Source organism: Balaenoptera ricei, chromosome 16 (genome assembly GCF_028023285.1).
Source record: "Balaenoptera ricei isolate mBalRic1 chromosome 16, mBalRic1.hap2, whole genome shotgun sequence".
Classification (NCBI taxonomy): Eukaryota; Metazoa; Chordata; class Mammalia; order Artiodactyla; family Balaenopteridae; genus Balaenoptera; species Balaenoptera ricei.
In genome coordinates this window covers 35,473,232-35,488,049 of record NC_082654.1, presented here as the reverse complement: position 1 = coordinate 35,488,049, position 14,818 = coordinate 35,473,232, and the positions used below count along the sequence as shown (strand labels likewise).

The window sequence follows — 14,818 nt, the reverse complement described above, 5'->3', positions numbered from 1 at the left end:
AAAATGTTTTTTACTTATGTGGTATTATACCTTGAGATCTGGAAGGACTTTTGGATTTGGTGTAGTATTTAGCTTATGGTAGTTTTGTAGTTTTGTTTTTCTTTACTTGATCTTACTAAATTTTTTTTTTTTTTTTTTTTGCTTTAGATCTTTCAGCAAAAGGCTGAAAACTACCGTAAAAATGAATGACTTAAATACTTTGAACTATTTTAAAGTTTCAAGTGATACCTGGTTTTATGTTGACAAAATTAAGTTCCAGATTTGCTTTCAAACTATTGATTATGTGTCAAATAAAATACACATACTTTACTGTGAGCATGATTTACTAAGATAGCTGACAGTTCCCAAAATGACAGCTGGGAGGGTATGGTACATTTATAAAATACTAAGCTTTATTACTTCATGGCTTTCGCAGCAATAGATTCTGCTGCTTGTAGAGATATATACCCTTACATTCTCTCTAGCAAAAAGCATGTCCTTGCGGCCTTCTGGGGAAATGGGGCCCTGAGACCCACACTGGTGTGTTGTCTTCTGCTCTGCCAGCCACTTGTGTTCCTAACTTGGCTTTTATATGATTGGATGCCTTTTGCTTGCAGCCTTGAGACCATGTACCTGAGTTCAGGAAGTTGTGTATACAACAACCATGAAAGCAGGGGCTTTGGTAAGAAGGTTTTAAAAGGAAAGATTTAAGTATATCAGTCAATATAACTTTAGAGTCTCCAAAACAAATGGATATCATTACTGAAAGCTTCCAACTTGAGGCCAGTGGGCAATTTTTTTTTAATAAGATAAATCTTTAATAGACTCCATTGGAGAATTTCAGATTTCTATAAAAATCTCTTATTTTTAAAATCCTATCTATTCTTTATATATAGATATATACATATATGTAGCTATTTTTTATATTAACAAGTAATTTTACTTTTTTTCTAAATTAGCTGGTTATAATAACTTAGAAGTTGCAGAGTATCTGCTACAACATGGAGCTGATGTGAATGCTCAAGACAAAGGAGGACTTATTCCTTTACACAATGCAGCATCTTATGGGGTAAGTACTTTCGTGTTACCTTTAAAAATGTCTGAAATTTTCAAAGTGAAAATCAGTATTACAATTCAAAAGGAATTTAGTTTGACTTTCTCATTTTATAGAGAAGTAAATATGAGAGCTAAAGAGGTTAAATAACTTCCAAGTTTCAATTCCGAATCTATTATAGCTTGCCGTGTGACATGCAGCACATTTTGTCTTTTGTTGTATTACCTTCCTTAGCACATATCTCTTATTTTCAGTGAGATGTTGGTGATTTTGTTTATTTGCTGGTGCTCAGAAACTCCACTGGGATTCATACGAATCTGTAGAGATGAGATGCGTTGTTCCTGACTTATAATAGCCTTGAATGTTAACAATCAGTATTGACCATCTTCAGTTGATTAATTAAGGAAGGCTGCTGGTTTATAAATTGATGTTTAGCAGTTTTAACACTTAAATAAATTAGAAACTGTTAAAGTCCTATTAATTTAGTTCCTTCCTGTGTAGAATGCCTATTTTCTAGATATTTTCTCAAGTTAGGTAAATGTCTACTACTGCAATTTTTAATCAGCTACCCATAAATTATGATGATGGGGGGAAAACACAGTTTTTCATTCTAGAGTAAGTTTGAAACTGGAAAAATAGGTATATAGCTGGTTTCTTTTTAAGAACTAAAGTACGATAAAATAATATTTCCGACTGTAACAGGAGTATTTTCTTTTACAGCATGTAGATGTAGCAGCTTTACTAATAAAGTATAATGCATGTGTCAATGCTACGGACAAATGGGCTTTCACACCTTTGCACGAAGCAGCCCAAAAGGGACGAACACAGCTTTGTGCTTTATTGTTGGCCCATGGAGCTGATCCAACTCTTAAAAATCAGGAAGGACAAACACCTTTAGATTTAGTTTCAGTAAGTGATGGGTTCTTTGAAAAATCTCAGTGCTTTCCTGACTTTTTAAAATTCACTTGGTATATATAAAATGTCTTTATGGTGAATGTGGCAAAATCTGGCTTTTAGCCCGATTTAAATTTTAGACCTCTTTGGTATTAAAATATAATGAGTAAATAATAGAATTATCAGTTACTGTAAGCTGAGTACTTTTAGAAATGGGAAAAAGAAGTATAAGGTATAGCTGCTTACATTAGTTAGGAAACAAGCAGGCAAGGCCCTCAGTGGATGCTGTTACAGTGCATAGGGCACAAGATGGTACAAGCCCATGGGTCTTTATGAACTTCCCCAGCTGGGAACATGGCCTTCAGGGTGCAGCCGCAAAGCCTGCCTTTATAGAGATTTTCTTCCCTCCCAGCACTGCCTCATCCCAAAGATTTTATTGCTTACCCCACCAAAACTGTTCATGAAACAAGTTTGTTCCTCCAGTTCTCCATGGGAAGTCTTTTTTTCTTTCCTCTCCCAAGGAAACTCCTGTAGGTGTCTCCATTGTGGCCTCCAACCTCTGCTTTGGCCACTGTGATGCAGGTGCTTCTCTTGCCTCTGCCACTGAGGACATTGACCCAGAGCAGTGGAGGGAAAAGGGGAAGAAATTCTTCTTGAGGTGGAGAGGAAGGGGAGTCTCTTCTGCACACTGCTTTCTACTGAGATTCCACTGTTGCAAGTTACATTGAGAAGCTGATTTAGTTCAGCTGCATTGGGGGTTGGATAGAATTTTCTCAGCAGGCTGACAACCCAGCCAATATTTGCAACATTATTTCTTAAGGGAAATATCCTTCCAGTTCCAAACTACCTTAGAAGTGAACTTTTCTAATTCAGTCTGCACATACGTTAGTCCACTAGATATAATTAAGTGACATTGAAACAGGGTGCACTAAGAACATGCATGGGTTTTAGAGTCAAACAGACCTGCCTTAGAATTCCAGCTCTACCACTTTCAGTTGTGCAGTCTTACAAGTTGCCTAACCTCAAAACCTCAGTTACTTAATCTCCAAATGCAGGTAAAATATATCTGGTTAATATGAAAATTAAATGAGGTGATGTATTTAAAGTCCTCAGCGTGGTATCAAGTACATAAAAAGCACCCAATAAATTGTGCTAATGTTACTTTTAAGTGTTACCAACTATGTGTGTCATGGGAGTCCTCAGATTCAGGGGAAGAAAAAGGTGAGGATTGAAAAGGCAGTATAAATGAAAAGCCATGAAAACAAGTACTGTTTACTTCTTGCTGAATGTTAATTACTTAGTGTCTTAATTGAGCATTGTTAAAGAATAGTTATTTGTTACTTATTAAATTAATATACCAGTAAAGTTGGGATTTTTTTTTCCATTCTAGCAGATTTGATTAAAATGATTATCTTTTTTCCTACCCTTCCAAATGTTCAATTTTGAGGAACAAATATATTACTGAATATTTTCAAAAAACAAAAAACTCATTCTGTTTGCTAAAGTTCTATGTAGATTGAATTACGTCTTCAGAATGCCTTTAAAAGTTTTTAAATCAAAAAAAAAAAAGTTTTTAAATCTTTTTAAAATTTATATTTCTAAAATTCATTTCAGTGCTTTTCAATCATGATATCTTAGGATTTTTTTCTTGCTTTGCCACATTTAACAGTTTTATTTTGTATGTCTCAGAAGATGTGTTCTGTATTATGTTTTATGTTTAATAGCTGAATATTATTATTTGGTTCACTTTTTAAAATAGTTTTTATATAATAAGCAATTCTAGTGCAGATCTGCTGGGTTTTTGTCATATTTTTTAATGCGTTCTATTGGGTATAGTATAGAATTTTAAAACTTGCTTATTGCAGATTTCATCTCTCTGACATATACCCTAGGCAGATGATGTCAGTGCTCTCCTGACAGCAGCCATGCCCCCTTCTGCTCTGCCTTCATGTTATAAATCTCAAGTGCTTAATGGCGTGAGAAGCCCAGGAGCCACTGCAGATGCTCTGTCTTCAGGGCCATCCAGCCCATCAAGCCTTTCTGCAGCCAGCAGTCTTGACAACTTATCTGGCAGTTTTTCTGAACTGTCTTCAGTAGTTAGTTCAAGTGGAACAGAGGGTGCTTCCAGTTTGGAGAAAAAGGAAGGTGAGACATTCAGCCAAAATAATTGGTATTGTAGCCACATATTTGTCATTTGGATTACTAAAAAACCATTTTTTTAACCTTAGATACAACTGTTAGTATCAGATTAACATAGCCTAAAAGTTTTAGCCTTTTATTGTTTTCTTTACATTAGTATTAGAATTCCTAATGAAACTTTCTCCCTCCGCGATGAGACTTGATGAGTGTTCTGCTGCTAACCTACTCTTTAGATGTAAACATACTTTTTGAAAGGTATAGAAGTCCTTTTGGTTGAGTACTTATGCCTTTATTTATCTCTTCCAGTGTATTATTACAGAATTATGAAATACTTTTAACCCCACATCAAAATACCTAATTTTGAATATCATTTTTTAAAAAGAAAAGAAAGGGAATTCCCTGGCAGTCCAGTGGTTAGGACTCAGCGCTCTCACTGCTGTGGGCCTAGATTCAGTCCCTGGTTGGGGAACTAAGATCCCACAAGCCATGTGGCACAGCCAAAAAAAAAGAAAAGAAAAGAAAAAAAGACACATACCTACGGTCTCTATACCTTTTACCTGTCAAAATTGATCTCACCCTATGCAACACTGGAACTTGTTTTCATAAACTTTTTTTGTAAAATAGCTTACCTCTTCAAAGATAGGGAAACTTTGCTTTTTTAATTGAGATATAATTGACATATAACATTTTATTAGTTTAAGCTGTATGGAAACATTTTAAAGATACAATTAGAAATAAAATTTCTTAAAAAGAAAAGATTTCTTTGTAACATGAGAGTGCCCCATTGGTTAACTCTTTTCTTCTAATAATGTTGAAATTTTATAGCTTTCTCCTTGCGATTTTTGATGTTAAGTTTAATATTATATCCCAAACGGCTGTTAATATTTTGCTTCATCTTTACATTCTTCATGCATGTGATAATGTCACAAAACTTTGCTGTTATAATGTTGATATACATTATTCTGATATGAAATTTTGTTTACTGTGATTTTTTTAATTTTCTAGTTCCAGGAGTGGATTTTAGCATAACTCAGTTTGTAAGGAATCTTGGACTTGAACACCTAATGGATATATTTGAGAGAGAACAGGTAAGTACATGAGTTGTTTTGCTTGGTTTGGTGTTTGGGGGAACCTCAAGGGGAAACTAGAACATACTTGAAATGCCCTGAACCATTCACCCTATTGAGGGGTGAAAAGGATGTTTTTTTAAGAGACTGGAAATCAGTCAGTCTTCTAATTTGGCTTGTTCTTGGAATATCCATTTAGTTTATTAGCACATAAAAATTGTTTCTTGTGTAGTAGCAATAAAATAGCTTTCTCGAGTAAGTTTAGCGTATTCATTTCTTAAAAGTAAATTATCCTTGAGCTCAGTTTGTTCAATTCTGTTGTGTCAGTCACTACCCACTCTAAGCCTGACACTTCGCTAGCCACTATGGGGAGATACATAGACACACAAACTATGTATCTGGGCGTTTCTAGAACAGTCCTAATTTAAAGTATTCTGTCAGAATACATTTACTGATTTTTTGAGTCCAGAAAATATAATTATTATAGACTTGCACCCCTAAGGAACTTGCGATCTAGTTAGGGAGCTATACCAAGAACATATAAAGAGTCAAGTTTCTGGCATAGAAATTATAAGAAAAAAAGAGTCACTACAAGCTGGACTGTTCAGGGAAAGCTTCATGGAAGATTTGTAAAAAAAAAAAAAAAAAAAAGCAGGATTTTAAAGAATGTCTTAAGTTTCACAAAATGGGAATAATATATTTGAGGTAAAAGGCTTAGTTTGAACAATGATGCTCAAGTTATCAGTTAGCATAGTCCAGAGTCTGTAGGAACATTACATTAAGACATTGTGTAAATAGGTTGGATGTAGAGTGATGGTAAAATAGTGTGCCTAAATGTGGCTAATTTGAAAATGCATTTTTGTTTTGCAGTTTAGTTCTGCTCAGGTTCTTATATTAAATGAAAATAATGATATTTTTGGTAGTTCATGACTCAGCTTTCTGTTTAATTAGCTGCAACTTTTCAGTTTCAGTCTAACAGCTGGTGTGCTTTCATTTCTAATCTGTTCAAAATAATTTGAAATAAATGTATAAGTCTAATACATTGTGAGAACACCAATATATGAATGTCTTCCAAACAAGTCTTCTAAACAGTTTCATTCTCTTTTGTAAGATCACTTTGGATGTATTAGTTGAGATGGGGCACAAGGAGCTGAAGGAGATTGGAATCAATGCTTATGGACATAGACACAAACTAATTAAAGGAGTTGAGAGACTTATCTCTGGGCAACAAGGTATTTCATTTTGAGTCACTGCTATCATCAGTTTAACAGCTTGCACAAAGGCAGCCCTCAACTTAATAAATGATCATTTTAAAATCTGCAACAGAGAGTCCACTTAATAAGCGTACTGAGTAGGATTCCAGAAACCTGGGATCGAATCTTAAATCTACCACTGTTAAGCTTCCTGAGCTGCTACCTTTAACTCTGTGAACCTAAGTGAAATGTCTGGGCCATTCAGAAATGTGGGTGTTGCTTTATCTCTGAAATTTTTTCCGTTATTTCCATTCACTTATTTCTGAAGTTATTGCAGCTCAAAAATTGTATGGTTCTAAAAGATCTGAAACTTGGATATCTAATATCTTATTGTAATATAATAGGTAATGACTAGGTGTTCAGGCCTGCCCATAAAATAATGTTGTGAATCTCTTTTGTTGTAAATAGTTAAATTCTAAACACTTGCAGTAAAAATATTGGGGAACAGTAATGTTGCAACTAAAGAAACTTAGTGAAACAAAGTTGAATAATATTTTATTTCTCTTGAATGTTGATACGTTAGGAAAATGCAAATTGCATTTGTTCAATAGATATTCACACTTCCTGTATATCAGGTCTTGGGTATAAAAGATGAATTATTTTAGGTGTCAGAACCACATTTTAAGTTCATTGTTAAACTGAGGGAGTGATGTACCCCAGGGTCAGAAGCATCCTGTAATTGAAGACCTGGCTGTACAACTGTGGTTAAAGACAAACCCCCATTAGCAAAAATGAGAGAATTTTTAGGGAAGGATGTATGCTAGCCAGGATGGGTCCATCTCTTGAAGAAGAAAAAAGAGAGCTTTGAAAATCAGGTGTTTCAAGCTAAGAATGTTTTAAACTGGAATTCTGGAATAGAATTGATTAAAGGTAGATGCACTTTACTTGCCTGATAGGAACTGGGGCAAAACATTTAAAATGCGAGATAGTCTTGGATATTTCTAGTATAGAAGACAAAATTTTATGAGATAAAGAAGAGGAAAGGGGCTTCCCTGGTGGCGCAGTGGTTGAGAATCTGCCTGCCAATGCAGGGGATACGAGTTCGAGCCCTGGTCTGGGAAGATCCCACATGCCGCGGAGCAACTAGGCCTGTGAGCCACAACTACTGAGCCTGCGTGTCTGGAGCCTGTGCCCCGCAACAAGAGAGGCCGCGATAGTGAAAAGGCCCGCGCACCGCGATGAAGAGTGGCCCCCGCTTGCCGCAACTAGAGAAAGCCCTCGCACAGAAACGAAGACCCAGCACAGCCAAAAATAAATTAATTAATTAATTTTTTAAAAAAAAGAAGAAGAGGGAAGACTCATGGCTCCCTGGAATGTTAGTATGAAGAGGAACTAGAACCCTCAGTTGTGGACTGCCATCATGACTCTACTAGAAAACACTGGATCTGATAGGATAGCAGTTAAATTGATGAAAGGCTCAGGAAACAATGATGGAAACAGATATACTGCCTTCAAGTGTCAGAGGTCCGTACCTCCATGCTGCCTCTGGTCATTCTGATAACATCCAGCTACACTTCAGTAGGAACATTCATTCCTACATGGAGGAGAAACATCATGACACAGAATGACTGTGTCTGATCTAGCACATCAGGGTCACTTTCCTACATAAAGTTACCACCTTCCTCATTTTCATTTGAAGCCAGGATTCTATACCTATATTATACCCAATTTGCAAAATGGAACCAGTGGCAAGCTTCTGACAGTCTCTCATCTCGCTGACTTAACAGCCTTAGCTATCATTCAGTGCATCAGGTCAATAGATTACTTTTTCTGGGACTTCCCTGGTGGTGCAGTGGTTAAGAATCCGCCTGCCAATGCAGGGGACACAGGTTCGAGCCCTGGTCCGGGAAGATCCCACATGCCTTGGAGCAGCTAACCCCGTGCACCACAACTGCTGAAGCCCACGCGTCTAGAGTCCATGCTCCGCAACAAGAGAAGCCACCACAATGAGAAGCCTGCGCACCACAACAAAGAGCAACCCCCGCTCACTGCAACTAGCGAAAGCCTGCACGCAGCAACAAAGACCCAACGCAGCCAAAAATAAATAAATAAATTTATTTTTTTAAAAAAATAGATTACTTGTTCTGATCTTTCAGCACTGATAAATGTCTTCTTGAGGCCATTAGAAGATGGCTTAGTCAAGTGTTTGTCAGACTTTATTCTGTTAAGTGTTTTTTCTATAAAATACCTCCTCTGTATAGTCTCCATACTTCTTGTAGACATTGTAGTTCAGCCATATCTATACATCTTTATCAGAGTTTGGCATGTTGGTGGTAGTACTGTTACTCAGACCAGAACAGTGCTCTTAATCTCCAGAGGCAAACCGCCATGCATTAACCCAGCAGTAAAGGATTTGAGCCTTAACTGAGAAAACAGTGGAGCTCTGGAGATCTTGTGGAAATCTGGAGAGTTGTGTTACAGATGTAACAAAGAAATTAGAGAATTCTGTTTTAAGATTCCATTTAAAAAGCTTTTGTGAGAGTAAAGATACAAAAATATATATGATTATCTTGACTGTTGACATTCAGAAAATATGACATTCATTGCTGAATTAAAGAATCTATCATGGGTTAGAATAAGCATTCCATCGTTAGTAGACTTTATTTTTTTTTTTTTTTTTTTTAGTATTAGTTGTTTTGTTTGTTTTTTTATACTGCAGGTTCTTATTAGGCATCAGTTTTATACACATCAGTGTATACATGTCAATCCCAATCGCCCAATTCAGCACACCACCATCCCCACCCAACCGCAGTTTTCCCCCCTTGGTGTCCATATGTCCATTCTCTACATCTGTGTCTCAACTTCTGCCCTGCAAACTGGCTCATCTGTACCATTTTTCTAGGTTCCGCATACATGCATTAATATACGATATTTGTTTTTCTCTTTCTGACTTACTTCACTCTGTATGACAGTCTCTAGATCCATCCACGTCTCAACAAATGACTCAATTTCGTTCCTTTTTATGGCTGAGTAATATTCCATTGTATATATGTACCACATCTTCTTTATCCATTTGTCTGTTGATGGGCATTTAGGTTGCTTCCATGACCTGGCTATTGTAAATAGTGCTGCAATGAACATTCGGGTGCATGTGTCTTTTTGAATTACGGTTTTCTCTGGGTATATGCCCAGTAGTGGGATTGCTGGGTCATATGGTAATTCTATTTTTAGTTTTTTAAGGAACCTCCATATTGTTCTCCATAGTGGCTGTATCAATTTACATTCCCACCAACAGTGCAAGAGGGTTCCCTTTTCACCACACCCTCTCCAGCATTTGTTGTTTGTAGATTTTCTGATGATGCCCATTCTAACAGGAGTGAGGTGATACCTCATTGTAGTTTTGATTTGCATTTCTCTAATAATTAGTGATGTTGAGCATCTTTTCATGTGCTTCGTGGCCGTCTGTATGTCTTCTTTGGAGAAATGTCTATTTAGGTCTTCTGCCCATTTTTGGATTGGGGTGTTTGTTTCTTTGATATTGAGCTGAATGAGCTGTTTATATATTTTGGAGATTAATCCTTTGTCCGTTGATTCATTTGCAAATATTTTCTCCCATTCTGAGGGTTGTCTTTTCGTCTTGTTTATGGTTTCCTTTGCTGTGCAAAAGCTTTGAAGTTTCATTAGGTCCCACTTGTTTATTTTTGTTTTTATTTCCATTACTCTAGGAGGTGGATCAAAAAAGATCTTGCTGTGATTTATGTCAAAGAGTGTTCTTCCTATGTTTTCCTCTAAGAGTTTTATAGTGTCCAGTCTTATATTTAGGTCTCTAATCCATTTTGAGTTTATTTTTGTGTATGGTGTTAGGGAGTATTCTAATTTCATTCTTTTACATGTAGCTGTCCAGTTTTCCCAGCACCACTTATTGAAGAGACTGTCTTTTCTCCATTGTATATCTTTGCCTCCTTTGTCATAGATTAGTTGACCATAGGTGCGTGGGTTAATCTCTGGGCTTTCTATCTTGTTCCATTGATCTATGTTTCTGTTTTTGTGCCAGTACCATATTGTCTTGATTACTGTAGCTTTGTAGTATAGTCTGAAGTCAGGGAGTCTGATTCCTCCAGCTCCATTTTTTTGCCTCAAGACTGCTTTGCCTATTCGGGGTCTTTTGTGTCTCCATACAAATTTTAAGATGATTTGTTCTAGCTCCGTAAAAAATGCCATTGGTAATTTGATAGGGATTGCATTGAATCTGTAGATTGCTTTGGGTAGTATACTCATTTTCACAATGTTGATTCTTCCAATCCAAGAACATGGTATATCTCTCCATCTGTTGGTATCATCTTTAATTTCTTTCATCAGTGTCTTATAGTTTTCTGCATACAGGTCTTTTGTCTCCCTAGGTAGGTTTATTCCTAGGTATTTTATTCTTTTTGTTGCAATGGTAAATGGGAGTGTTTCCATAATTTCTCTTTCAGATTTTTCATCATTAGTGTATAGGAATGCAAGAGATTTCTGTGCATTAATTTTGTATCCTGCAACTTTACCATATTCATTAATTAGCTCTAGCAGTTTTCTGGTGGCAGTTTTAGGATTCTCTATGTATAGTATCATGTCATCCGCAAACAGTGACAGTTTTATTTCTTCTTTTCCAATTTGTATTCCTTTTATTTCTTTTTCTTCTCTGATTGCCGTGGCTAGGACTTCCAAAACTATGTTGAATAATAGTGGTGAGAGTGGACATCCTTGTCTCGTTCCTGATCTTAGAGGAAATGCTTTCAGTTTTTCACCATTGAGAATGATGTTTGCTGTGGGTTTGTCATATATGGCCTTTATTATGTTGAGGTAGGTTCCCTCTATGCCCACTTTCTGGAGAGTTTTTATCAGAAATGGGTGTTGAATTTTGTCAAAAGCTTTTTCTGCATCTATTGAGATGATCATATGGTTTTTATTCTTCAATTTGTTAATATGGTGTATCACATTGATTGATTTGCGTATATTGAAGAATCCTTGCATCCCTGGGATAAATCCCACTTGATCGTGGTGTATGATCCTTTTAATGTGTTGTTGGATTCTGTTTGCTAGTATTTTGTTGAGGATTTTTGCATCTATATTCATCAGTGATATTGGTCTGTAATTTTCTTTTTTTGTAGTGTCTTTGTCTGGTTTTGGTATCAGGGTGATGGTGGCCTCATAGAATGAGTTTGGGAGTGTTCCTTCCTCTGCAATTTTTTGGAAGAGTTTGAGAAGGATGGGTGTTAGCTCTTCTCTAAATGTTTGATAGAATTCACCTGTGAAGCCATCTGGTCCTGGACTTTTGTTTGTTGGAAGATTTTTAATCACAGTTTCAATTTCATTACTTGTGATTGGTCTGTTCATATTTTCTATTTCTTCCTGGTTCAGTCTTGGAAGGTTATACCTTTCTAAGAATTTGTCCATTTCTTCCAGGTTGTCCATTTTATTGGCATGAAGTTGCTTGTAGTAGTCTCTTAGGATGCTTTGTATTTCTGCGGTGTCTGTTGTAACTTCTCCTTTTTCATTTCTGATTTTATTGATTTGAGTCCTCTCCCTCTTTTTCTTGATGAGTCTGGCTAATGGTTTATCAATTTTGTTTATCTTCTCAAAGAACCAACTTTTAGTTTTATTGATCTTTGCTATTGTTTTCTTTGTTTCTATTTCATTTATTTCTGCTCTGATCTTTATGATTTCTTTCCTTCTGCTAACTTTGGGTTTTGTTTGTTCTTCTTTCTCTAGTTTCTTTAAGTGTAAGGTTAGATTGTTTACTTGAGCTTTTTCTTGTTTCTTTAGGTAGGCTTGTATAGCTATAAACTTCCCTCTTAGAACTGCTTTTGCTGCATCCCATAGGTTTTGGGTCGTCGTGTTTTCATTGTCATTTGTCTCTAGGTATTTTTTGATTTCCTCTTTGATTTCTTCAGTGATCTCTTGGTTATTTAGTAACGTATTGTTTAGCCTCCATGTGTTTGTCCTTTTTACGTTTTTTTCCCTGTAATTCATTTCTAATCTCATAGCGTTGTGGTCAGAAAAGATGCTTGATATGATTTCAATTTTCTTAAATTTACTGAGGCTTGATTTGTGACCCAAGATGTGATCTATCTTGGAGAATGTTCCGTGCGCACTTGAGAAGAACGTGTAATCTGCTGTTTTTGGATGGAATGTCCGATATATATCAATTAAATCTATCTGGTCTATTGTGTCATTTAAAGCTTCTGTTTCCTTATTTATTTTCATTTTGGATGATCTGTCCATTGGTGTAAGTGAGGTGTTAAAGTCCCCCACTATTATTGTGTTACTGTCGATTTCCTCTTTTATAGCTGTTAGCAGTTGCCTTATGTATTGAGGTGCTCCTATGTTGGGTGCATATATATTTATAATTGTTATATCTTCTTCTTGGATTGATCCCTGGATCATTATGTAGTGTCCTTCCTTGTCTCTTGTAACATTCTTTAATTTAAAGTCTATTTTATCTGATATGAGTATAGCTACTCCAGCTTTCTTTTGATTTCCATTTGCATGGAATATCTTTTTCCATCCCATCACTTTCAGTCTGTATGTGTCCCTAGGTCTAAAGTGGGTCTCTTGTAGACAGCATATATATGGGTCTTGTTTTTGTATCCATTCAGCCAGTCTATGTCTTTTGGTTGGGGCATTTAATCCATTCACGTTTAAGGTAATTATCGATATGTATGTTCCTATGACCATTTTCTTAATTGTTTTGTGTTTGTTTTTGTAGGTCCTTTTCTTCTCTTGTGTTTCCCACTTAGAGAAGTTCCTTTAGCATTTGTTGTAGAGCTGGTTTGGTGGTGCTGAATTCTCTTAGCTTTTGCTTGTCTGTAAAGCTTTTGATTTCTCCATCAAATCTAAATGAGATCCTTGCCGGGTAGAGTAATCTTGGTTGTAGGTTCTTCCCTTTCATCACTTTAAGTATATCATGCCACTCCCTTCTGGCTTGCAGAGTTTCTGCTGAGAAATCAGCTGTTAACCTTATGGGAGTTCCCTTGTATGTTATTTGTCGTTTTTCCCTTGCTGCTTTCAATAATTTTTCTTTGTCTTTAATTTTTGCCACTTTGATTACTATGTGTCTCGGCGTGTTTCTCCTTGGGTTTATCCTGTATGGGACTCTCTGCGCTTCCTGGACTTGGGTGGCTATTTCCTTTCCCATGTTAGGGAAGTTTTCGACTATAATCTCTTCAAATATTTTCTCTGGTCCTTTCTCTCTCTCTTCTCCTTCTGGGACCCCTATAATGCGAATGTTGTTGCGTTTAATGTTATCCCAGAGGTCTCTTAGGCTGTCTTCATTTCTTTTCATTCTTTTTTCTTTAGTCTGTTCCGCAGCAGTGAATTCCATCATTCTGTCTTCCAGGTCACTTATGTGTTCTTCTGCCTCAGTTATTCTGCTATTGATTCCTTCTAGTGTAGTTTTCATTTCAGTTATTGTATTGGTCATCTCTGTTTGTTTGTTCTTTAATTCTTCTAGGTCTTTGTTAATCATTTCTTGCATCTTCTCAATCTTTGCCTCCATTCTTATTCCAAGGTCCTGGATCATCTTCACTATCATTATTCTGAATTCTTTTTCTGGAAGGTTGCCTATCTCCACTTCATTTAGTTGTTTTTCTGGGGTTTTTTCTTGTTCCTTCATCTGGTACATAGCCCTCTGCCTTTTCATCTTCTCTATCTTTCTGTAACTGTGGTTTTTGGTCCACAGGCTGCAGGATTATAGTTTTTCTTGCTTCTGTTGTCTGCCCTCTGGTGGTTGAGGCTATCTAAGAGGCTTGATGGGAGGCTCTGGTGGTGGGTAGAGCTGACTGTTGCTGTGGCGGTCAGAGCTCAGTAAAACCTTAATCCACTTGACTGTTGATGGGTGGGGCTGGGTTCCCTCCCTGTTGCTGTGGCGGTCAGAGCTCAGTAAAACCTTAATCCACTTGACTGTTGATGGGTGGGGCTGGGTTCCCTCCCTGTTGGCTGTTTTGCCTGAGGCAACCCAACACTGGAGCCTACCCGTGCTCTTTGGTGGGGTTAATGGCAGACTCTGGGAGGGCTCACGCCAAGGAGAACTTCCCAGAACCTCTGCTGCCAGTGTCCTTATCCCCACGGTGAAACAGAGCCACCACTCGCCTCTGCAGGAGACCCCCCAACACCAGCAGGTAGGTCTGGTTCAGTCTCCCCCAGGCTCACTGCTCCTTCCCCTGGGTCCTGATGCACACATTACTTTGTGTGTGCCCTCCAAGAGTGGGGTCTCTGTTTCCCCCAGTCCCGTCAAAGTCCTGCAATCCAATTCCCACTAGGCTTCAAAGTCTGATTCTCTAGGAATTCCTCCTCCCGTTGCCTGTCCCCCAGGTTGGGAAGCCTGACGTGGGGCTCAGAACCTTTACTCCAGTGGGTGGACTTCTGTGGTATAAGTGTTCGCCAGTCTGTGAGTCACCCACCCAGCAGTTACGGGGTTTGATTTTACTCTGCTTGCGCCCCTCCTACCGTCT

The 14,818-nt window shown here is 37.4% G+C and overlaps 1 protein-coding gene across 2 annotated transcripts in view; it reads left to right on the top strand.

The window, feature by feature from the left end:
- The window catches only part of TNKS2 (tankyrase 2), a 69,980-nt gene that overhangs the window by 39,988 nt on the left and 15,174 nt on the right, over window positions 1-14,818 (top strand). For both annotated transcript variants that reach the window (XM_059899696.1, XM_059899695.1), the window contains 5 exons: window positions 939-1,048; window positions 1,754-1,942; window positions 3,820-4,072; window positions 5,072-5,154; window positions 6,245-6,365. In XM_059899696.1, the coding sequence (XP_059755679.1) occupies window positions 939-1,048; window positions 1,754-1,942; window positions 3,820-4,072; window positions 5,072-5,154; window positions 6,245-6,365 (756 nt within the window). The remainder of the gene's footprint in view (window positions 1-938; window positions 1,049-1,753; window positions 1,943-3,819; window positions 4,073-5,071; window positions 5,155-6,244; window positions 6,366-14,818) is intronic.